Source organism: Schistocerca cancellata, chromosome 4, assembly GCF_023864275.1.
Source record: "Schistocerca cancellata isolate TAMUIC-IGC-003103 chromosome 4, iqSchCanc2.1, whole genome shotgun sequence".
Lineage (NCBI taxonomy): Eukaryota > Metazoa > Arthropoda > Insecta > Orthoptera > Acrididae > Schistocerca > Schistocerca cancellata.
The window spans coordinates 344,735,348-344,760,457 of NC_064629.1; the positions used below are offsets into that span (position 1 = coordinate 344,735,348).

Here is a 25,110-nt window from a genome sequence, read left to right on the forward strand (position 1 = left end):
CGATGTACATAGAAAAAGCTTATAATTTACAGAATAGATATGGCAGTTTTGTAGAAAAGTAACATCAGTCCAGTGTATAATTAGCTGTGACAGCAAAACTGTGTGTATAGAGGTTTATGACACTGTCGAAAATGGTGCCTATAAGCTCCAGGAGAAATAATACCGTTCTTCGACCACAGCTGGTTTCAGCACAGCAAGGCTCTGCGAAGGAGGACTACGAACATCAACAAGGCTACTGAGAGCTTTCCATACATGCTCTATGCAGTTTACTTCGGGGAATGAAGCCGAACCACTACATCCACAACTTGTTTGCTGATGAAAATATTAATTCACAGACAAACTGTGTGTGGTCAAAAGTTTTATTGCGAGATGAAATAATCACTTGCTAGTGACGGCAAGGATGCCATCTCTGCAAAGCCGCTAAGTCATTGTTCGTCATAGAAATACTTGATTATACTACCAAAAATTACACCACAAGACACACAGAGACTGCCTGGTGTGAAGGCAAATCATTTTTGAATATATTATGAATAATGACGGATTACCGCTTTTCATTAAATCATGATCCGTCTGCTGACAGTTTGAAATCTAAACCATGGCCCACCGGTAACTACACTAGGTACCCTTGATCTGTAATCCAGTGTACATGTTGACCTCCCCATAGCATTCGCTCCCTCCAGTGACCTATATAAACGTGACTCGATGTCCTGGTTACATTTTACCCGTATGAAACATTCAGCCCATAGTAGTCTACTTGAAGATGTTATCCCTTCTCTGCCTGCCAGATGGCACACCATAGTTGGCGCTGAGTGGAGTTTCTACTCCTACGAATGCATCTCAGCACATATCGATCACCGTGCTCCTCACAGACATTACTCGTTTGGCTGAACCAACAGCATACCGACTCTTCGGCTAGAAATGGTGTGGTATCGACAACAGGAGCTTGTATATATAGCTACCACACCACCTTTGTGTGCTCTTGACCATTCATCAATCGACTAATGACTATTCATAGAGCATCGTCTGAGAATGGCTTATGGATAATATTGATTATCGTAGCTTTCACCAAGCTTCCTCACAGCACCAGTCGCCGTCCTCTTCTCAGATATGAAATTACCTGTCATTTACAGGCATTGCGTTACGGCTGTGTCGAAATACTATGCCACATTACTGTCGCAATAACACATTCAAACCTCATGTGAAATATTTTATGGTTTTCGAGCTGTTACTATTTGTGTGGCAACTCTCTCATTCATGTAAGCTATTTTATTATTTCCGGTATCGACAATTACCCAGTAAGGCCAAAAAGCTTCGAACTGGACTAACAAAAAAAATTGAGAAAAGTTAAGATGATGGTTTTAATGCTACATGTGTTCTACATAGTCTCTTCGCACTTGTACACAACGCACAGGAAGTTCATACAACCACGTGAAACTTCCAGAAAAGTCTTTCTTTGATATTTTATTCAATTCGCGCGTCACATTGTCTTGAATGTCGATTATGTCGTCAAAGCGTTGATCCTTCATGTAAATTCCTGCACTCTGTCGTTTTGGGGTAGGTTCTTATTGATAACACAAACTGTCGTCACATGTGATGATTTTTCCCAGATAAAAGTCTGTCCGTGTTTTGCATTTCAATTAAGTCGTGGCAGACGTCCACGTGTCGTCGTTTTTGTTCAGGAGTCAAGAAGTGCAGGACAAACTTTATATGCATTACCTCTTCTTTCTAGTTTTATCGAGAATGTCTTGAATACTTGATTCAGAGATGTTGCTCCATATCGATTTGTGATACAACAACGTTGACTCATTACTACCGCACGCCCATTACTTAACACTGCCATGCGCATCTGTTGTTTACAGTTGTTAGTTCAAACTGCTACCGTAGTTGCTGCGATGACGCTCTTCTACAGGAAGAAAACGTCAGGCTCGGAACTTTTTGGCTGGGCGGTGTAGCTTAAGTATTCTGTGAGGTCCCTCGACCTTACTTCAATAAAAGTTTTACTTGGCTGTAACATTAAAAACAGCGAAAGGAAGGACGAACGAAAGATTCTAAATGGCGGAACTGTGAATTTGCGGAAGAAAATGCTTGCTACAACTTTATAGAGGACTTCTTACTGAAGACATAATGTTCGAGTGTGGAACATCACAAGTATAACATTTGATCGTAGAGAAGTGTTTCGGTCAAGACTGGTGTTCAGATACAATTTCACAATGGAACTTTTCGAAAGGACTTTGTATATATTTTAAACGACTTGCAATAAGGTAGAGCATTTACTTTGTGTTGCTATAATCATGATATTATCTTGCTTATCCTACCTGCATTTCAGGCTAGAATCCAATACTTCCCAAGAATATATTGTAAATATCCAGCATTGCCCTCGAAAACACTCGCAATGAGATAATTGCGTGACTGATACTGATATAAAATTTTACATAAAGCTCTGACGAACTTTATCAGTCCCCGTTTAGTAGTTTATATTTGCATAAAAGGAGTTTATTTTTCCCGATGATAATACGCAAGACACGTACCGCGTGGATTCCTGTTAATGCCCGCAGGGTGTGCCCTGTAGCCATCGATATCAGCTCCAGTAACGGAGTAGAATTCACTGACTCTAGTATAATGTGTAAGCTTTTAAGATACTGATTTACGTTTACTACTAAGCAGTATATGATTCTTCAGGATAACTTGTATTACTAACAAAACACACTGGCCTCTATGAGAGTAAATAAATACTTCATTTGTGTGTCTTGTGCATACTTGGTGTACAAAGGTATCCGTTTCCCCGATATGTTTTTCTTTTGTTCATCCTTAAAATAAAAAAAAACTTTAAACTTTTTTAACCGTTTTGACAGGGCATTGCTTACATTCATGCTAGGTGTAATAATAAACGGAAAACTGATGAGCGGATGTGGCAACATGCTGATTTCATTACTTTGTACTACGAGTCGCGTTCTAACACAATATATGTGCGATAAACGGGGTTGTGTGTCTTTCATGACTCGAATCATACACTGTTAGCAGTGAGGTTAAGAGTGGAATCAGTTCTTTGCTCAGTGTCCGGCGAATAGCAATAGGCATGTATTGTAAATGTCTTTATTAATTACAACGTACAGAATAACTCGCTTCATCAGAAGTTAAACATCTCTAGGAGGCGCCATTACAATGTACTCACACGTGCATCAGTTCTACCGGTGCAGGTTTTTATTCGAGAAATATATCCGTTACTGTTTCTTCAGCAAATTATCTAAATTTTAATGTAACAATCAGTGTTTTCTTTCATAATAAGACTTTCTAGGTTCTCCTCATCTAGCTTTTTCTAAATCCATTTAAGGCACAGAATCACAGACTGCGCATCACTGTTAAAACACGGAGTTCATTGATCCTTTGATTTTTATCACCATTGATTATACGGTGTCCCCTTTCGTCTCCTGCTCTTTCGGGCCATATTTGAGATAGGACAAGACATTTAACATCCAGTCGACGTCGAGTTTATTCAACATCAAGCACTGGCTCGGTGGGGAAGGGTGGCAGAACAAAACCGGTTACACGGTCGTTGAAGGAACCATTCTTGTGTACATCTAAATTTACTTCTGGGAGGACCAAGGAATATGTTTCGTAGAGAGGTATTTGAACGGCACATCACATGAACATGTGTCCAGTAAGGTGCTGTTTGGCGAAGTGACCGCGAGCGAGAGATTGTAAACTGAGAAGTTAAAGTTTATTGTTTTGTTATGAGCAATGTACGTACCCTTTTAACGTCTTGGGCTATTGTTTGCCGTTTCTAAGTGGAACAGCTATTCATTTTACGCCTGCTGACCTATGAACAGTATTCCTTCAAGGATAAAGTCGCACGATCGGTTTCTCAGCAATCACTTACTCGTTGATAACACCTATCATTCCTATAATTATCTGTTGTTCCTTGCTCAGCACAGCTCCACAGAAAGTAAAGCAGCAAGTTATTGGGCATAATTACGTCTTTCAGTATTAATTACTGATGTGATATTATTGTATTCTGTTGCATCTACTACAAGGATACGTTACATAAACGTGGGAATGTGATAATACATTTGCCAAACCAGTATCTTTGCGCGTTTGTTGAGGTAACGTATATAATAAGCTAAGTAGTGAAATTTGTCATCACTGATAAAGAATTCCACAATTTACTTCTATATTAATGTACACAGGCGTTCGGAGGGCAGTTAACATACAGGGTAACCCAAAAGTCCGTTGGAATAATGTAGCCAGAGAGGTTGTACTTGACACACAGGCTTCAAATGTCATGAGGTTTTATTGGAACCAAAAACGAGTGCAAAAACCGGCCCACAGACGGCGTTGGACAGCAACATGTCATTGACACCGCATGGGAATCGTATATTAAAAGAGCTGTAGTGAGAGAGGAAGTTATCCAACCCGTCCTCTGCTACGTAAATTTTACGTGGATCCTCCCCCAAAGTCCTGTAAGTCCGTCCAAATCGTTTACCTTCCCCATAAGGATTCCCTACCATCTCATCAAATTCCCACTCCTCCTCACCCACATCGAACACCTCCTCATCTCTTACACTATCCGCAAACTAGATTCCAATAACCCTGTTGTCTCCACTCTGATCACCAACCTTGGCATGCTCCCGCGCCTTCACAAACACATCTCTTCGTCCCTATACCTACACATACACCATATCCCATCTCAACTTGAACCAACTCTCTCTCCCAGACACTGAGAATCGACCAGACATTTATCCCTCTTACTAACTTTAACTCTTCCCCATCTGTCCCACTCCAGATCAGCGCTTCTCTCTCCTTTTCCCTCTCCATCTATCCCTAGTGTAACCACTACCATACCCACACACAACACTTTTCCTCACCCTTTGTCTTTCCAACGTCTCTATGTCCACTATCTGCCTCAGCTCCTACCTATCATCTCCATGCTTTCCCTACCAAACAGATGCCTATTTTTTTACCCAGACTCCTCAACTCTATGGAACATTTTCTCTGCTCCCACAGTACTTCTCAACCAGTGAAGGTCCTTCAGATTTTAAGTGAAAGTGCAGCGCTCCAGTGCTATTCCATAGAAGACTATCACTACATTGCAACTGCGTTTTTTAATTGTATATATTTTTCGTCCTTTTAGTATCCATCATTGACCTTTATCATTTAAAACGAAAACATTCCTCATATTCCTTTTTCTCTAATCTTTGTTATATTTTTTAGAATGCTCTTTGCTGAAGAGCGGAGTATTGTACCGCTGACGGCCCACAACCCGCCCATATGAGGCGAGGGGTATGAAATAATAATTAAAGAGAGTGGAGAGAGGGAGAGAGAGAGAGTCAGAATCAGATGCTCCAGCAATCGCAGCATGTTGACTTTACCATAAAAGGCAATGTTAGTGAAGCTTTATTATCAAAATGGAGAAACTCTTTCACTCACAATATCGTGCTGAGCCGCCACTTACGTCATGCTTGGTCTCCCAGGTCCATAGACCGCAATCCGTGTGATTATTGGTTGTGGGGTTACGTGAAGCCGCAAGTCTACCGCGATCGTCCGATCCCATTAGGGATGCTAAAAGACAACATCCGACGGCAATTTCTAACCATACCTACTGGTATGTTGTACAGTGATGTTTGCAGCATTATCCCTCGACTATGGGTCTTGTTGACTAATGACAGCCGACATATTGAGTATGTGTTATAAAGAACATCATCTTTGCTATAAAATCAAGTGTTATGCTAATTATTGCTTTTGTAACGCACGAAGCCACATCGCTTGGTCATTTTGTGCACTTTTTTGGTTTCAATATAAGCCCACGTCTTTTCAAGCATGTGTGTCAATTTTTACCTCTGTGCCTACGTTATTCCGTGAAGTATTGCATTTTCAAATGTTAACGGACTTGCGGGTCACACTACATTTTGGTAGTAACAGCACTGACAGTCTGAGCAAAAGAAGCCATACAATACCTGAACAGAGTTCTGTTCGTAATAACTGTCAATATTCTGGTTACAGATTACAGCGTGCACTTCTCTTCAACAGAAATAATAAAACATAAACGCAGATATTTAAACAACTTGTCAATATATTGTTGTGGAACTTTTAGTCGTTCTGCTAATAATTTACTATCTCAGGCGCTAACTGGCTTCCGTTTAGAAAGGGTCTGGGCAAGAGCCGTACTAGAACCGTCTTAGTCGCTGACGTTTGGTTGTTTATTTTTAATTATTGTGTGTGTGGTATTACGAGGATGGGGAATCAAGATGTACTGACCATGTAATTAAATGAGGTACGAGTATGTTGATTAATTACTGGTAGTATTATGCCGATGCTCTGGCAGAATAAGTGTGCGTATTCCTGCTAGCAATTGCAGAACAGACAACCCCCTGTGTCGTCTTAATACTAGATGAAGGATGCAATGACCGCACAAAACGCAAAGATTACTCATCACGTAGATATCGATACTCTTAGAAGACTGATTTTCATCGGGAAGAAACTGTCCCTAAGATTGTCTTCGTCGGGCAAAGATTCAGCACGACTGCTCAGCTAAAATCCTACTGTCTCATGACTGCCATGATTCGCGACACCTCAAATAATTCGCGGCTCCATAGCCCAACAGCCTTTATTCTCTGTCAGTTCTGAATGCTATCGCTTAACTGCCGTCAGTACCCGTCTGAGAGTAGCCATTAGGCTGACGGCAGTTGTTCACATTTCCAAATCCTTTACATCAATAGAAGTAAAGGGACGCCAACACACTGAAGATGAGTGGCTTAACAGTCCAGTCTAGTCTGTCTTTTTGTTTGACGACGAGCAAATCAATTCGGTTTCGTACGTACTGTAGGGGTACAACAAAATAAAATATGTAAGTGTTTACGGTGTCGCCGTAGCATCCATACAGGGAGTGTAGAACAGGGGTGACGTAAATATTAACTCCGTTCACGTGCCCCTGGCGGCCCATCGGTACCGATCGACCGCTGTGTCATCCTCTGCCAATGGCGTCATTGGATGCGGACTGGGGCCCACGAGAAAGACATGCCGTAGCGCTCCGTCGCAGCACGTGACACTGCAGGCGTTACGCGTGCCAGCAGCCGTCTCCGGCTGGGAGCCAGCAGCTAATTCAGATGAGATTAATAGTTTTTGACTGCGTGTTTAAATGCATGTAAGCTCTCGACAGCACATGAGAAAGTTAACACCTTTAGTGGGTACCTTTTCCATTACAATTACATCAGGTGACGCTAAGGGAATCAAATTAGGAAACGAGTAGTAGTAGGTGAGATTTGCTATTTGGGCAACAAAATAACTGATGATGGCCGAAGTAGAGAGGATATAAAATGTAGACTGACAATGCCAAGAAAAGCGTTTCTGAGGGAGAGTATAGAGTATGGATTTAAGTGTCAGAAAGTCTTTTCTCAGAGTATATGTATGGAGTGTAGCCATGCATGGAAATCAAACACGGACGATAAACAGTCTACATAAGAAGAGAATAGAAGCTTTTTAAATGCGGTGCTACAGAAGAATGCTGAAGATCAGATGGGTAGATCACGTAACTAATGAGGAGGTACTGAACAGATTCGGAGAGAAAAGAAATTTGTGGCAAAACCCGACTAGAAGAAGGGATCGGGAGGTAGGACATATCCTGAAACGTCAAAGGATCACCAATTTAATACTGAAAGGAAGTGTGGAGAGTAAAAATCGTATAGGGAGACCAAGAGATGGATCCGGTTAGCAGATTCAGAAGGATGTAGGTTGCAGTAGTTACCTGGAGATGAAGAGGACTGTACAGGATAGAGTAGCATGGAAAACTGCATTAAATCAGTCCTTAGACTGAAGACCGCAACAAAAACAACACTGGTATTCCGTGGACCCTGTACGAGGCCGAGCGTACGCGAAGTTTGGCGGACAAGCCGGGTAGTGCGAAGTCATAGGTTCGTCGCTGGGCCCGTATTTCTCGCGGACTCCGATGCAGTATGGAAGAGCATGGGTTCAGCACGCCACTCTCCCAGCCGTTGTCATGTTTCGTGAGCCGGAGCCGTTCCTCAAATGGCATCATGAAGCTGAGCGTAACCCGTTCCAGTCCTCCCATCATGGAAACAGACCTGGCAGTCCCAGAAATCTAAACCAGTTCCTCCCCATGGCATTTAGCCGGCTGACCTCTCAGCTACGGAGGCGGACGTAAAATAAGGGTACAGCAATATAACACACGTAACTGTTTAAAGTGACAAATTTCGCTAAGATAGCGCCGAAATATCCTAATAAGGAAGCCCGAAGCTGCCACCATAGTACAGTCTCACCGAATTTTCCACGTAATCTACACTCTACTGACAGCCTTTTCCGTCACTTCTGAAGTTTTTTCTTCTCGTTCTTGGGAAGAGCAGCACTGAAAACAATGTCAAACCCTATAACTGTGTAATACTCTTCCAGAAGTTCTTGAATACCGTTAAGAAAGTGTATTGGCCTGTTTGAAGGAAAGCATAGTTGCTTCAGAGTCCCAGTAGACACAGAAAGACTGGAGCTTTACCCTGACTCAAAACTATTCGGTCTCTTACGTTATATGATATGTCTGCCACCTACTTTTAGTGATGTGAACTGCTACGAATATGTCCGGAGGACATCAGACATGCTTGGAAATTACTATAGACTAGACTAGAGTCTAGTCTATCCCACCCCATCTACCCACCATCTCTTCCGCTTTTACCCCTAATAAGAGTCAACTTCCATTGAAAAACAATATTTAAAACTAAAAAAAACAGCCACCGTCTCCAAACTGTGATTTCTGAATACTTCTGTACGATCTCAGAAGCGTTCATAACTACACACATCAAAAAAAGTTTTGCATCACCTCGGTTCCAAGAGTTCCGAAACCTGTACAGAAAATTGGAACAGAGATCAACATAAATATCATTTCTGCCCTTTTTATTGCTCATGAAAACCACACATTGCATGTTGTACTACCATGCAGCGAAACTTTCAGAGGTGGTGATCCAGATTGCTGTACAGACCGGTGCCTCTAATACCCAGTAGCACGTCGTCTTGCATTGATGCATGCCTGTATTCGTCGTGGCATACTATCCACAATTGCATCAAGGCACTATTGGTCCAGATTGTCCCACTCGTCAACGGCGATTCGGCGTAGATCCCTCAGAGTGGTTGGTGGGTCACGTCATCCACAAACAGCCCTTTTAAATCTATCTCAGGCATGTTCGACAGGGTTCATGTCTGGAGAACATGCTCGCCATTCTAGTCGAGCAATGTCGTTATCCTGAAGGAAGTCATTCACAAGATGTGCACGATGGGGGCGCTAATTGTCGTCCGTGAAGGCGGATGCCTCGCCAATATGATGCCGATATGATTGCACTATCGGTTGGAGGATGGCATTCACGTATCGTACAGCCGTTATGGCGCCTTCCATGACCACCAGCGGCGTACGTCGGCCTCATATAATGCCACCCCAAAACATGAAGGAACCTCCACCTTGCTGCACTCGCTGGACAGTGTGTCTAAGGCGTTCAGCCTGACCAGGTTGCCTCCAAACACGTCTCCGACGATTGTCTGGCTGAAGGCATATGTGACACTCATCGATGAAGAGAACGTGATACCAGTTCTGAGCGGTCCATTCGGCATCTTGTTGGGCATGGTGTCGTGGTTGCAAAAATGGACCTCGCCATGGACGTCGGGAGTGAAGCAGGGCATCATGCAGCCCATTGCGCACAGTTTGAGTCATAACACGACGTCTTGCGGCTGTGCAAAAAGCGTTATTCAACATTGTGGCGTTGCTGTCAGGGTTCCTCCGAGCCATAATCCGTAGGTAGCGGTTATCCATTGAAGTAGTAGCCCTTGAGCGGCCTGAACGAGTCATGTCATCCACAGTTCCTGTCTCTCTGCATTCTCTCTGTATGTACTCCATGTCCGAACAACATCACTGTGGTTCACTCCGAGACGCATGGACACTTTCCTTGTTGAGAGCCCTTCCTGGCGCAAAGTAACAAAGCGGACGCGATCAAACCGCGGTATTGACCGTCTAGGCATGGTTGAACTACAGACAACACGAGCCGTGTACCTCCTTCCTGGTGGAATGACTGGAACTGATCGGCTGTCGGACCTCCTTCGTCTAATAGGCGCTGCTCATGCATGGTTGTTTACATCTTTGGGCGCTTTTAGTGTCATCTCTCAACAGTCAAAGGTACTGTGTCTGTGATACAGTATCCACAGTCAACGTCTACCTTCAGAGTTCGGCAACTGGGGTGACGCAAAATTTTTTTTATGTGTGCATTTGCGTGTAGCTTCTCGACGGAATGTTTGCGCCTTAGCTGACTTGCTCTTTTGTTAATGTACTTGCAGATGACCCAGGATGCCAGGCCGGAGATCGACCGGTGTGCTGTCTGAGTCTGCGGCGCTGGTGCGCAGTACAGAAGGCATGTCGTACACCGAGGAGGGCGGCTCGATGCTCGCCACCGCGCCGCACGACGAGGCCGCGCTCGACGTCGAAGAGGAGCTCATGGATTACGTCGATTCCGATATCTCTGTGCTTGCCCAGTTCCACGAAGATGCCATTCGCCAGGTATGTGAGCTGCCGTACCTTCCCCGTACGTCTTCATCACGCAAGCCACCTTACAGCGTGCGCCGGGTGATACTTCAGGTACCACTATTATTTCCTCCTCTCCAGTTTCGTTCGCGAATATTTCGCGGGGAGAAATACTGCCGGTAAGCTTCCGAATGAGTTCGAATTTCATCAACTAGATATAACACTTGATCACTTACAAGCGATGGACAGAAATATTGAAACACGAAAAACACAACACATTACCATGCCTAATACGGCGTAGTAAACCAGTTGGCATTCAAAAACAGCTCCCAGTCATCTCGGAAAGAATAAATATGGGTCATGTATCGCTTTTAAGAGGATCGTATACCGTTCTTCCTGCAAAGTAGTGACAAGTTCAGGTAACGGTGATGGAGGTGGGTAGCGATCACAAAGACTAAATAACACTGAGATCTTGTGACCTTGATGGCGAGGGAAGGTGCAGGAAGTCATCCTCGTGCTCACAAAGCCAGTCCTGGACGACGTGAACTGTGTGAGCAGTGGCCCTGTCATCGTAGAACACAGCATCATTATTGGGGAACAAACATTGTGCCATGGGATGGACCTGATCAGCCAAAATGGTACATAATCGTAGACCGTAATGCGACCTCGAAGAGTAACGGTGGGTTCCATGGAATACCACGATATGGCTGCCCAAATAATCACTGACCCCCCTCCCTCCCCCTCCCCCTCCCCCTCTCCCTCCCCTTCCCCCTCCCCCTCCCCCTCCACCTTCCCCCTCCTATGTTTCATTGTTGGGATGTAAACTCGGTCAGGAGCTGAAAACAGTGTGCAGCAAGACTCCACTAACCAAATGACTCTCTTCCATTGCTCCACAGTCCAGGTTTCATGGTTTCGTCATCAAGTTTAACTGTTACGGCTATCAGCCCGCCCTCCAATTCCCTTCTTATGGAAAGCCCTACGTGTTGTTTTTGTGCTGACGAGTTTCGCGAGTGCGACATTCATTTCTGCAGTGAATTTTGCAGCTGTTGTTCTCTTATTTTTCATCACAATCCTCTTCAATCACCGTCTATCGCCATCACTCAATAGACACTTTCGTCCGCGTTGTGACTGAGCGGATGATGTTTTCCCGCTTTCCCCCGTGCGCGGTACAAGCCTTTGATACGGTGCCTCTTGAAATACCGAAAACTACGGCTACCATACGAACATCAACAATTTGCCCACGTTCGAATTTATTTAGCTCCGACATAATACACTCACAACTACACAGAAAACTGTTGTGACCACGATTGCCGCTTGAAACTTATTGAGGACATTGCACCTGTGCCGTTCATTGTCAAACAGCTCAACCTGTCGGCTCAGCTAGCATCTGTATTTGTGTTCAGATATGCGTTTCTCGATATGTTTCATATCTTTGTGCAACCCCTGCGCTTCAGGTACAGCTATTATTTTCCCTTCCATTCGGGAATATTGCATAGGGAGGACAACTGTCAGTAAGCTTCCGTATGAGCCGAATTCCATTAACCGTGTAACCCCCGCCCCTCCAGACATATGTCATTTCAGTCTTTTATAGCGTTCATCCTGTCGTTACGAGTCCGCTATTTTTACATGATTCGGCAAACTTACTTTTGGTATTAGTTTCATGGCTGGATGCCCGTTCTTTAGGTAGAGGGAAGACGTGTGCGTCATTTTTCTGCGAATGATATAAATTTTATTCTGTTTGTTATTGTATTTTAACTGTTTATATATCGCATTTTCTGAAACTTACATTGGGGACCAGTCCATTATTAGCCTAAATGAGCGTGTAAAACCGAATAAAATCCACACTCACGCTCTACACTGTACTAGACCTTCTTTTATTCTCAATCCATGAACTGGTCGGCAGCGCTTCTCGTTCTCCATTTTCTCTGTGTTCTGCAAGTGTCTTCAGTACCGAGTATGTTGACAGTTTAAGATCATATTTTATCTGTCTGGTGTACTGAAGTTTTGGTCTTTTTCGTGCATTCTTCGAAGGAATTTTTCCTGCTTTTAATTTCAGAGTGAATGGACAATATCTGTGTATGTGTCCAACCCATCGGTCTCTCTCTTCTTTGATAGTCGCCCACAACGATCTTTTCTCTCCTACGTTATTTAAGGGTTTTTCTTCTAAAATCCTCAGATCTCTTCTTCAACACCACGCCTCAAAAGCTTGCAATCTTTTCCGTTCTGGCTCCCCTACTGACTCCGAGCCATATAGGGCAACGTTCGAGACAAAAGGTTTATGTACTGTCCCTGGTATGTATACTACGATTTTTCGATGTTACTAACTTCTCCTTCTTGTTAAATTCCGTTTTAGCTTTTAAATTTCTATAGCTATATCTTGGCATGATCTACAGCATGTTATTCAACTGCCCAAGTACTTAAAGCTCGTGACGTGCTTTAGATTCTCTTCATCTTGACTTAGGTTTGTTTACACTTAAGCTTTGCTATATAGACGTATTTCGGCTTTTTCTGATTTGTTTTGACATTTTATCTTCCTGAAAATACCTTTTTTATACCTTATATGCTCTTTTGGAAACTACTGGCAGATCCGGCTCAGATAGCTATATCATTTGCAAATCTTACCATTTTCATAGTTTCTCCATGTACAGGTCTTCCCTCAACATATGTATCTATCTGTTCATTTATTGCATACTCATTGTATATGTTGAAGAGTAATGAGGAAACGCTGCATACCCGCTGAACACCTATATTTACTTTTGCATATTTATCATCACTGTCTTTCATTTTTATTCCTGCTGGCTGATTCCTCTAAAGCTGCTGGATTATTTCCTTATCTCTGTGGATTCAGTTTAATGCGCATTAAAATTTTCATCAATCTGGACCATTCTACCGTGCTGAAAGTCTTATCGGAATCAATAACGTCTACAAACAGTAATTTATTAATTATGAGTATTTTTCACACAGTATTCTTAAGATAATTACTGCTTCTCTAGTTCCTCTATCTCTCCTAAATCCAAATTGATCTTCGGCTATCTTTTGATTATTTTTGTTTGATATTCTGTTGCGTACCATCTTTGTCAGTATCTTGGAGGCATGGGTTGTCTGATGTGATTTCCTTATCTTGGGATTTTTAGGGATTTTTCTTTTTTCATGCATTTCATTGATGAGCTCATATAGAAAACTTTTTGTTTTGTTATCAAATGTTGCTATATTTTGCAGTTATTTTTGGATTTAGTTCCTTATTTGCTTTCTCGAATCCTTATCTGAGTATTTTTGGTCCAAGTTCATTTTGCAAAACATCTGTTGCATTTTCACTTAACTTATCCTTTTCATCTCGGGTCCGTGATATGATTACTCTATATATTCGTCACAGTGTTCTGATGAATCAGTATTATCTATGGCACACTCCGTTTTTATTATTGATTGCGGCTCTTTGTGCCTTGTAGGTGTAGCTGATTAAGGGTGTCCTAGATGTTCTTTTGGGTGCAAGTACAGCATGGACTGCACTGAGCTTAGGTAATCGAAGCAGATGGGAATTTTATTTCTCTGGGCAATCTCATTTACTCTAGTGCCGTCTGAATTTCACGAACGAAGGAATGATCGCACAGCGAGCGCTATTCCTGTGTTATAAAGTCATAGACCCCTTTTAAAATCTCGTAAAGTTGGAGTATAAAAATATAATTTGTGGTACGATTTTTACCGTACTCTATCAAATTTGAAATGTCCTTTGACTTTCTAATAACCAGAGCGGATACTTACTCCAGATATTTGTTTCATTATTGGACCACCAGGCAGGACACAATCTGAAAATAATAGAAACATAACGGTGCTTGGAGGAGGGTACCTTGTACCACTAAAAGTCATTTCCTTTCTCGTTCCACTCGCTAAAGAGGCGAGCGAAAAGCGACTGTCCATATGCCTCCGTACGAGCCCATATTTCTGTTATCTTGATTTCACAGTCCTTACAGTCAGTTGCAAATGCCAGTTCTCTAAATTTTTTCAGTATGGTTTTGTGAAAATAACGTCATCGTCAGTCCAGGGATTCCCATTTGATGTTACTGAAGAATCTCCGTCATACTGGCTGTTGATCGAACCTACTGATAATCAACCTAGCAAGACGCCTTGGGATTGCTTCTATGTCTTCCTTTAAACTGACCTGGTGGGGATCCAAAACACTCGAGCAGTATTCAAGATTGGATCGCACTAGTGGTCTAAACGCAGTCTCCTTTATAGATGAGTTACACTTCCCTAAAATTCTCCCAGTAAACTCTAGTCGGCCGTTCGCCTTCCCTCCTACCGTCGTTACATGCTCGTAAACCATATCATATGGTTTTGCAACGCTAAACTCGTACCTTGACTCTGTCAAACAGCGGACCACTGATGCTGTATTTGAATGTTACAGGATTGTTTCCCCTACTCATCTGCTTTAACTAACTTTTTTTTTACATTTAGCGCATGTTGCCATTCGTCACACCAAATAGAAATTCATTCTAAGACATCCATTATCCGTGTCTAGTTGAACCTTCTTCATATAATGTTTTTTTTTACTTAAACTGAAATAAATAAGAAGGTGAAACTTCTACGTTATTACTTAAATTGCTTAATGCAACTGAACCTTCTAAAACTGCTGATTGAAACTGACGTACTGTCACTTTGCTTGTCTTTATCGTTTGAACACAGATCTACAGAATTTTCGCTGATAAATGCAGCTCAAACTTATTCTATTCTTTTATGACACACAATATACCAGGATAACGCAATCGGACTATTAATTAACACAAAAGAATGGCCCTGAATTAGAAGAAATCCTAACAATAATCCAAACATTTCATATGTCACTTACCTCACAGAAAATCTTCATGACACGAACTACAGCAAGTATACAGCCAGCTAAATAAAAAGATTCTAAATACTGCAGGCTCTAACTACTAATAGGCATGTGGTTAGCAAAGGAAAGATTTTGTTGCAGTGAAAACAATGTATTTATCAGATTTTACCTTAATCATGTGACATCTGGTTCGAAAAATTATTTAATCGTTAGTGACGCCTAGTTCCAAATATTATATAAGCGTCAATAATTCCATTACCCACATTTTACAATCCATGTCCAATCAATCTTAAATCTCCTGCTTCTAACCTCCATCACTGCTAACGATTAACTTCAAACTGCGAGTCCGACCAGCCAGCGAGTCTCTTACAGAGGGCGCACAGCGCTGCTAGTGATATTAATGCAGTCTACAGCGCTACCAACATATAAACAGGCTAATTACATAGCACTCATCGATGAAATGATGGTACCTTCCCGTATACTAAAGCGTCATCAGCAAACACCTGAAGACTGCTGATCACCCTATCAGTCAGATTATTTATGTCTACAGAGAACAAGACAGGTCCTGGCATACTTCGCTGGGGCGCTGCTGACGATACTCATGTCTCTGACGAACACTCATCCTCGAGAACAACGTACTGGGGTCTACACCGTTCAGCCACATCAATGTGACCACCATCTACGTCCGACGTCAGTTTGCAATAACTACTGACAGACGGCAGGTGGCAGTACTAGCAGTGGAGGGTATATAAAGCGTGGTGGGGAGACGCGGAAAACGATGTAGTCGTCGTCGTATTGCTGGAAGGGAGCGATTTATCTGACGTCCTAAAGGACATGATTGTTGACTTCTGGAACAAGGGCGGAAGCACTTCCGAAACGGCTAAATTCGCAAACTGTTAGCGTGCCGCCGTGGTTAAGGTATACCATGGATGGCAAAATGGCGTTATCCAAAACCGGCCCCGAGGTAGTTATGGTGTACCACAAAGCATAGATGACAGGGGTGAACGACGATTGCAGAGATGTGTGCGAGCGAATAGATTTGCAACTGTCGAGCAACTGACCGGCCAGATGAACCAAAGTGCTACCTACCAACAGTGTCTCCTCAACGACCTTTCGGCGAACATTGCTGCCCATGGGCCTGTTTCGTGCTAACTGCTGTTCATCGGCGACGAAGGTTGGAATTTGCACGCCAATACCACAACTGGACGTCCACTGAATTCCGACAGGTGACCTTTACAGATGAATCGCTTTTTATGCACCATTGGACAGACGGCTGTTGGCGCGTACGGCGTGAAACGTCTGAAAGCAAACTCCGTGCAATCAATGTCGGAATGGTCCAGGCCGGAGGACGGTGAGTTATGGTCTGGAGAATCTTTTCGTGCAATTACTTGGGTGATCTCGTCGTTCTCGAAGGCACAATGGGTCGACACAAGTACGCTTCTATCCATGGGGACATTGTCCACACCTACATACAGTTTGTGTCTTCTCGGCTCAATGGCATCTTCCAGCAGGACAATGCAACGTGTTACACAGCTCACAATGTCGTGTTGTTTCGGAGAGCACCAGAATGAGTGTACCGTGCACCGCTAGCCACCAGTCTCCCCGGATTTAAACCCACTCGAAGATACGTGGAAGCAGCCCGACCAGGCTATTCGCGCCATGGATCTTCAGCGGAGGAACCTAGCGCAGCTGGCCACGACACTAGAGTCGGCGTGGCTCCAAACTTCTGCCGGTACCTTCTAGAGCCTCATTGGCTCCCTTCCTGCACGTCTCGCAGCGGTTCGCTCTGCAAAATGTAGATGTTCAGGGTTTTGACAGGTGGTCACATTAATGTGACTGCACAGTGTATAAGAAGCCTTACATACGGATGAAGGGAGCATGTTCTTCTTCGCCCTCCCAGTGTTGCAATGTAGGCGTTTCAGCGCATCTTTCGCTTGGGTTTTTTTAATCTGACATCCAAGGAAGACTTATATCGAGCGTAAGGCCCAGGAACCTCACAGAATATTTAGAAAAATGTGTGTGAAATCCCTAAGCTTACACACTACTTAACCTAAATTATCCTAAGGACAAGCACACACACCCATGCCCGGGGGAGGACTCGAACCTCCGCCGGGACCAGCCGCACAGTCCATGACTGCAGCGCCTTAGACCGCAGGCTAATCCCGCACCGCAGAATATTTAGAAGTTACGCCATCCGTCCAGAAAGACCAGAGACTGATTTTATTCCTAGCATATTTCCGATGTCAGCGCAGTAATTACGGCGACAGCATGAAATAAGAACTATAAACAACAGATACGCATTTTTCAAGTCAATTTTGAGCAGGCAGTATTAGGTAGAGGAAGTGCGATCGTCGTGTGTCAATGTTGTTCTGTCACAAATCGCAATGGAGCAACATATCAAAATCTAGTGCTCAAGAAATTGTGCAGAATGTTTTGAAAAAGAGAAAAGTGTATGCAAAGTTTGTCCCGCACATCTTGACTTCTGAACAGAAACAACGAGGCGTAGACGCCTGCTGCGACTTGATTGAAACGCATAGCGCGAACAGTTATTTGCTGGAAAAAATCTCGACAGGCGACAGGACTTCGTGTCATCAGTACGAACCCACCACAAAACAACAAAGTGCAGAAATTCATTTGAAGTGTCAACACTTCGACAGTATACCGATATTCAAGCCAATGTGACGCGCAAGTCGACTAACATCCCAAAGGAGAACTTTCCTGACAGTTTCACGTGGATGTATGAACGTTCTGACCGTTGTATTCATGTGTGGAGAGACTATGTAGAACTCCTGAAGCATTAAAACTGCCATCTTAACTTTTCGCAAGACTTTATTGATCTTGTCTGGAGACTGACGAGGCTGATGGTTGCCCCTCATATGCATCTTACCTATGAGACACAAAATTTTGTCTGCGTTTTCGCCGTCGATTTCTGTGTGCTCAGGAGCGACTGCTGATGCTGATTAAATGTGGCTGCAAGACTAGAGGACGAACAGAAATTAGAAAATTCATTAACTTACAAAGAATAGTTAGAAGGACTCTGTTGTGAACGAAATACAATTCTGAGAAAAAACACAAATTGTAACACTTAAAATGCTTCCCTAATAGACAATGCTGTCAATATTATAAAACGATATGAAAATGTACTTGAAAGCCAATATCTAAAATATCGATCATTGATGATGGATTGCAATAAATTGGGTGACGTGCACGGAATTCCCAGTAATAGAGTAGACGAAGGTTATTGTATCTGCAAGTGGTATAATTTCCTTCTTTAAAGCAAAGAGTATTCTTATGAGGCGTTTCTTTCGAAGGAAAACTCATATGTAGTCTCATAAATTTGAATAAGATTTTCCGGGAGTATAATGACACCTTCAGAAGACAAGCTAGACGATGTAACACAATATGTTACGAATCCTCCCAAGAACTGAACGTGGAGTGATGAAAGCGCGGGCGGTGGCTCAAGACCAGAAACAAAGGATGAATCGAGAGGTAACTAATGAATATGAAATAAAGTGACAGGTTCGGGACCTTTTGACGAGAAACAAACCGCTACTCTATCCATAATTTACATATAAATTTTATTTCGAAGTATATAAAGATTCAACAGTGAACTGAAGCAGCTAAATAATTACAGAGACGGGGGATACCTTGTAACAATAATTCACTACATACAGAGGAATGGAAATCTGTAAACAGATCTCGACTGCCGTCATTTAGAGAGGAATTAATAAATTGTTCAGAACGGCGGCGGTGTTAAAAAGATTCAAGTTAAAACGAAGCGTCTTCTTTGTCTTGAGGCGCGCACGAACACAGAACATCCCGCCGTCTCAACGGCAGAGACTGCGCCTTGTTAGGAAACGTCTGGGGCAAAAAGGAAGCGTCCAGATCTATGGACCAGCAGGTGACAGCTAACCTCTTGACCACCTAGCAAACTGGCACCGGAACTACTTTCTTCAACTGTAGATGAATTTGTATGAGATGCAGACCAGCTAACAAAAGCCCTAAGCAACGCCGCTCCCGCCCATTCTGGAACGTCTTCTTGAAAAGTCCACTGGCTGCCGTCTCGCCCGTGACAGCCTGTTGTCCATGGGTATGCTCCGCCGTGCGACGATAAACCTTAACGATTCGTGACTTCGGCCACTGTCTAAAAATGAAGCTCGGATTCGGTCGTTTGGCGATCGAGAATATTTCGCAATACAACGAGAGAGCAGCAGCGGCAGCCATGCGGTGAGGTCGACCGAATTCTGCCACCATCTTCTCCGCACGGCCCCCCTTTCGCTGCCGAAATCTAGTTCTCATGATTCCGTATTCTCTCTCAAAAAGTGCTCTCAGTTAAACTGTGTAGCTATAGATGAATGGTATCTCGGTATGTCAATCTGTGAATGTATCTATGCCAGTGGAGGTTGCCCTCGGTTAAGAGTACGTTGTTCTCTGCTCATTTCAGAATACTCCTCTTAGTACTACTTTCGAAATCTTTTATATTGTGTTGCGATTTCTACCACATCCCCTCCCTCCCACCTGCTTATTCAAATCAGTGGCTCTCTGCAAGTAGAATCGCAGTCCATGCCTTCCCACGGTCTAATACTGGGTAGAATAATAACATGAGATCCCGATGGCCTATCAGTATTTATTTCGCCCACTAACAGAAGCAAGCTCTTTTCATTCAGTCCACCTGGGATGCGAAAACTGTGGTAGTCAGTTTAGATATGGCAGCGCAGGGAGACGTAAAATTTTTATTCAATGCACACGAGACGGCAGCTGATCGCCTGCACAAGTGTCTCTCTCATGCTGGTGATAAGAGCCATATTGTGATAGCTATTTGGAGAAGTGTGATTTCGTAAGAAGAAAGGAAGAAAGATTAAGGTTTAACGACCTTTCGATCACGAGGTCATTAAAATAACTGAGCACAATCTTAGATATGACTAGGATGGCTAAGGAAAAATTAACGTGTTATTTTGAAGGAAACCAACTATGAAAATCTTCATAGACCTATGGAACCTTCCGAAAAACCTAAATATTGATATCTGCACGGATACTTGATACACACTTATCTGACACGATGATCTAGGGATTTAACCAAATCACCACCTAGCTTGGTTGTTTCAAGACAGGTAAGGCCTGTGTCAAAAGTGTACCCCCAGCGAGGATATGGCCTCATCGGATTGTCTGTACTCTCGTGACAGAAATGTGTGTATGTGCTGGTAAACGGAGGAATGAAGTGATTCGAAATGCAGATGTTTCAGTTTCTGGGTGATATGGTTCCAGCCACTGGTGTAGGGACTGTGTACGATTCCGTCCATAACATCAGGTCGTGTGGAAGCAATACGTACCTCTACGGCAAGAGGAAGTCTTCCTGCCGGCCGGTGTGGCCAAGCGGTTAAAGGCGCTACAGTCTGGAACCGCGTGACCGCTACGGTCGCAGGTTCGAATCCTGCCTCGGGCATGGATGTGTGTGATGTCCTTAGGTTCGTTAGATTTAAGTAGTTCTAAGTTCTAGGGGACTGATGACCTTAGAAGTTAAGTCCCATAGTGCTCAGAGCCATTTGAACCATTTTTTGAAGTCTTCCTGGAAACGGCCCATTAGCTGTTTGCTTCACTAGCCTCCACTGCTTTGAGATGGTAGCCTTGCCAATGTCTGCCACTTCTGCCTCGTCCACAGCAAGGGTCTTCCATCGCGAAGACTCGGGATGGATCGCACCGACCTGAAGGCCCGAGGCACACAGACGGTCCTGGTCACCGCTTCTGAGTCGCAGGTGCACCTAGAATCCGCCGCTACCTGCCTCTGTACGGCGTGCTTCGAGCCGACGCAGGAATACGAAACTTCTGACTTTGCGTAAGCCTTATCCTCCTGCAAAACAGAACCTGCAATCCGTATAACATGGATCTCTGTTGTTACCCACGCAACAGGCTCCGAGAGAATTTTGCTCTCTGAACAGCCAATCAAGACTGGTTTCTTCTCGATCAGTCTCTCAAGTAAATTTTTGTCTTACTATTTGAGCTTATTTTAAGTACTTCAGTTCATTTACATTTTAATGTATCACTCCCTGATACCCCACCTCTTTCAAGTCTGCGCAATATAGCATGTTGTAACTGGCTTTCAGTAACCAGCCGGACGCCCAGATCATTAAATTGACTGAAACCCTTAAGCATAAACTAAGTCCAGATGAACCGATTACCCTAGAAATTTAATCATCAATCTTTATTTTATTAAGACGTAATATATTCGTCTGTATAGAAGACGCCTGAGCAGTTACCAGATCCCCATCTCAGAAATTTTAGGCATAACGAAATTTATTGAAAAATTCCAGGAAACTTCTACATCTACATCTACGTACATACTCTAAAAGCCACCGTATCGTGCATGGCGGAGGGTACCTTTCCTTTCTTGCGCCACTCTCAAATAGAGCGAGGGAAAAGCGACTGTCTATACGCCTTCGTACGAGCACTGATTTCTCTTATCTTATCTTCGTGGTCTTTATGCGAAATGTATGTTGGCGGCAACAGTATCGTTCTGTGGTCAGCTTCAAATGCCTGTTCTCTAAATTTTCTCAATAGTGTTCCGCGAAAAGAGCATTGTCTTCCCTTCAGGGATTACCATTTGAGTTCACGAAGCATCTCTGTAACGCTCGCGTGATGCTCGATGAACTGGTAATAAATCTAGCAGCACGTTTCTTAATTGAAGATTTCTTTTGGACCAGGAATTAGTTGCAGCAGACAAGGAAAATTCTAACTCACATATGAAAAGCAGATATCTATGCGTGTATACTGGATTCGAAGTCCAGTATTTTCATTCCCATGGCTTCTTGATGTTGAATGGGATCTCTTGTCCCACACTATAAGTAATGGCGTAAAAACATTCCGGAATTTTTTGTGCTATCACGTGGGCAGATGAGGTAAGAACACATCATCATCAACAGAAAAATACTGGAGCTGTACCGAACCTTTCCGAAATACTTGTAATTACTGACACTAGTGTTCCGTGAAACTCCGTAAATCTTGGTTGTATGCCTGTTACTCTTGCTAGCTGAATGACTTCCAGATTCACTCATGACAGTCTGGTTTTGAACTTTCTCAGGGCTCTGATTTTAGAGTTAAATTCGCCATTCCACTGGGGAAAAAACTACCTCTTCTATTTTCATGAGGTCTTTAGGACGGATGCGTCAACTATGTGGTGGTTAACGTTTGTTATGCGGTTCATTCTCTTGTATTTGGCCACTAGCTGGCTACTTTGGCTACCGGCACGACATCCACGGTCAGCCGGTATTCTTGCTCCGCTGCCGTAGGTGCTTCTCCACTGGACACAGTACATGCGCCGAGCACGAGCAATGCAAGAACACCGCGTGTTAGGTAACCTAAAAAAAAAAAAAAAAAAAAAAAAAAAAAAAAAAAACTCTGAGCACTATGGGACTTAACTTCTGTGGTCATCAGTCCCCTAGAACTTAGAATTACTTAAACCTAACTAACCTAAGGACATCACACACATCCATGTCCGAGGCAGGATTCGAACCTGCGACCGCAGCGATCACGCGGTTCCAGACTGTAGCGCCTAGAACCGCTCGGCCACTCCGGCCGGCAGCGGTGCTACAGTCGCGGAATTATGTTACATCCATGGGTCATGTGCTCACCAAGTGCCGCGCGTATATTCTTCCACTTTCTGCCTGTTTAAGACGATACTCGACCACTAGCAGGTAGCGCCAGTCATTTTAGTAGACACGATTCCAATTCGAGCACGAAGTGTTGAGCGTGATGGATGCTTCTATTGCAATCACGGACTCGTCCTCGGCCGAGAACGCTCGGAGGTCGGCCGGTTGGCAACCTTCGTACTCTAGCCAATCGGAAACCGCAACCAATCACTTCACTAAACGACCCAAGCTAAGGACGAGGCCTCCAAGAGTATTATGGGCATTGATACGTCATCGGGTGCCGCAGTGGATAATGATTTGGATCTCTCCCAGCAAGTGCTTGCTTCTCCGCTCGTCCTTATCAGTCACGTCGACCACACTAATGTCAGCTATGCTACCGCCGCGGATGCATCCTCATGCAAGCACCATCGCGAGAACCCACCTCCAATAATGAGACGCCCACCGATGCACAACACTTCCAAACGAACCGTTAAAGCACGTCACCTGCAGGCCGCTGAGGCGCTACAAGCGAATAAGTCTTTCGAAACGGTGGTTGAAGAGGACGCAACAGCAGGTCATGAAACAGTAGAACAGCAAAACACTGTCGTCGAACCGAAAATTAAAAAAAAAAAAATCGGTTGCTTGTGATGTAGTACTCTGACGAGTACCTCGCCCTGTACCTTAAGCTGAAGGACGTCATCGGCGGTCATGTCTTCGAAGTCAACCTGCTGGAAAAGATCTTTTCAAGATTCGCTCACGAAAGACTGAAGTTCACCGGAATGTCACCGAATTTTGTTCACAGAACAAATTTCCATTCTACACCTAAGCTACTGTACCAACCAAACCGTTGAAACTCGTTCTCCGGAATCTGCCTTTCAAACTGGATCAGAAGAACATCCAGAACATCCTCGTTGAGACGGTAATTCTCCTCAAATCTCCGAAAACTCGCCCTGTTACCCCGCTGTTCCTGGTGGTGGTCCCAGACACCGTGTTCAATAGGAGCGCTGACTGCAGACTGAAGAAATTCGTCGCTCAGCCGAAATGTGTCAGCTGTGAAGACCCGCTTGTCGCCTGTTACAGGGACTGTAACGCCTTCAAGAGAGCCGCCCTTCGGCAAAAATGTATCACCTCTACCTCCTGCAAAAAGGGTTCCGCTACACTGGTGTGTACAGGGGCATGCTTCGCATCAGTCCTCTCAGGACGCACGACTGCCCCACTGCAGCCACAACCGCGGCCTGTACAGTAACCATCCACCTCTTCATCTTCAGAAGCCTCTCTGGGCCAGGGCTCTTCCATTTCACCATGCCCTCCAGACAACCAGTAAGTGCCGCCAAGATGCCAACGCCGTGCGTCCAACAATAGAACTGCAACCAACATCGGCAGTCTTCGCACTGCCAGCAATGACACTTCAGTTCCTTCAGCACCACCTGGTCCTGTGGTCATGGGCACCTCATCATCCAACGCCCTCACCAGCTTGCTCATGACAGTTAACACAATAATGACCACTCCCCTGGACCGAGTCCGAGAGGTGATGCAACTACTGCAGCAAGTTACTGCAGCACTAGAGCAAGCCATAGAGTCAGCCATCAGGACTTCTCAGACGCCTGCCTATGGCCCTTAAATGCCGAGGACCTGTCGCCTGCATGTGGAATGCCAATGACGTATGCACACAACGAGATGAATTACGTTGGTTTCTCCATATCAGTTTGATAACAGAAAACCACCTCACACAGAGAGTCAACTTCCACATCGCCAATTTCTCCTGCACTCGCAGAGATTGCCTAATGTCAGCCGGTGGTATGGTAGTTTACGTGCGATCAACCATTCGTCGTCACCTGCTGGAACTACCATCCCCTTCAGTCGCGGGAGGCTACTGGGGTCGCCGATGTTTGGCTGATGGTCGCATGAACTTTATTGCTGCCTACTGCGTTTAAATCTAGACCCACCTGATTTCATCATACTACTCTCGCTCCATGGCAGGATTTTCCTCAGGGGAGATTTTAATGCCAAACACACAGTACGGTAAGCTCGAACCACGAATACCAGCGACAGGTGCTTGCTATACGTAGTTGAGCGGGATCAAGCAACTATCGGTCTATATACACCAACCATTTTTCCTCCAGAATCAGGATGACAAACGAACATTCTTGATTTCGCCA

At 44.0% G+C, this 25,110-nt stretch overlaps 1 protein-coding gene across 1 annotated transcript in view; it reads left to right on the top strand.

The window, feature by feature from the left end:
- Positions 1-25,110, top strand: part of LOC126184643 (synaptic vesicle glycoprotein 2B-like) — a 255,137-nt gene that overhangs the window by 75,758 nt on the left and 154,269 nt on the right. Inside the window, exon 2 of the mRNA XM_049927121.1 lies at positions 10,318-10,537. Coding sequence (XP_049783078.1) covers positions 10,328-10,537 — 210 coding nt within the window. The 5' untranslated portion in view covers positions 10,318-10,327. The remainder of the gene's footprint in view (positions 1-10,317; positions 10,538-25,110) is intronic.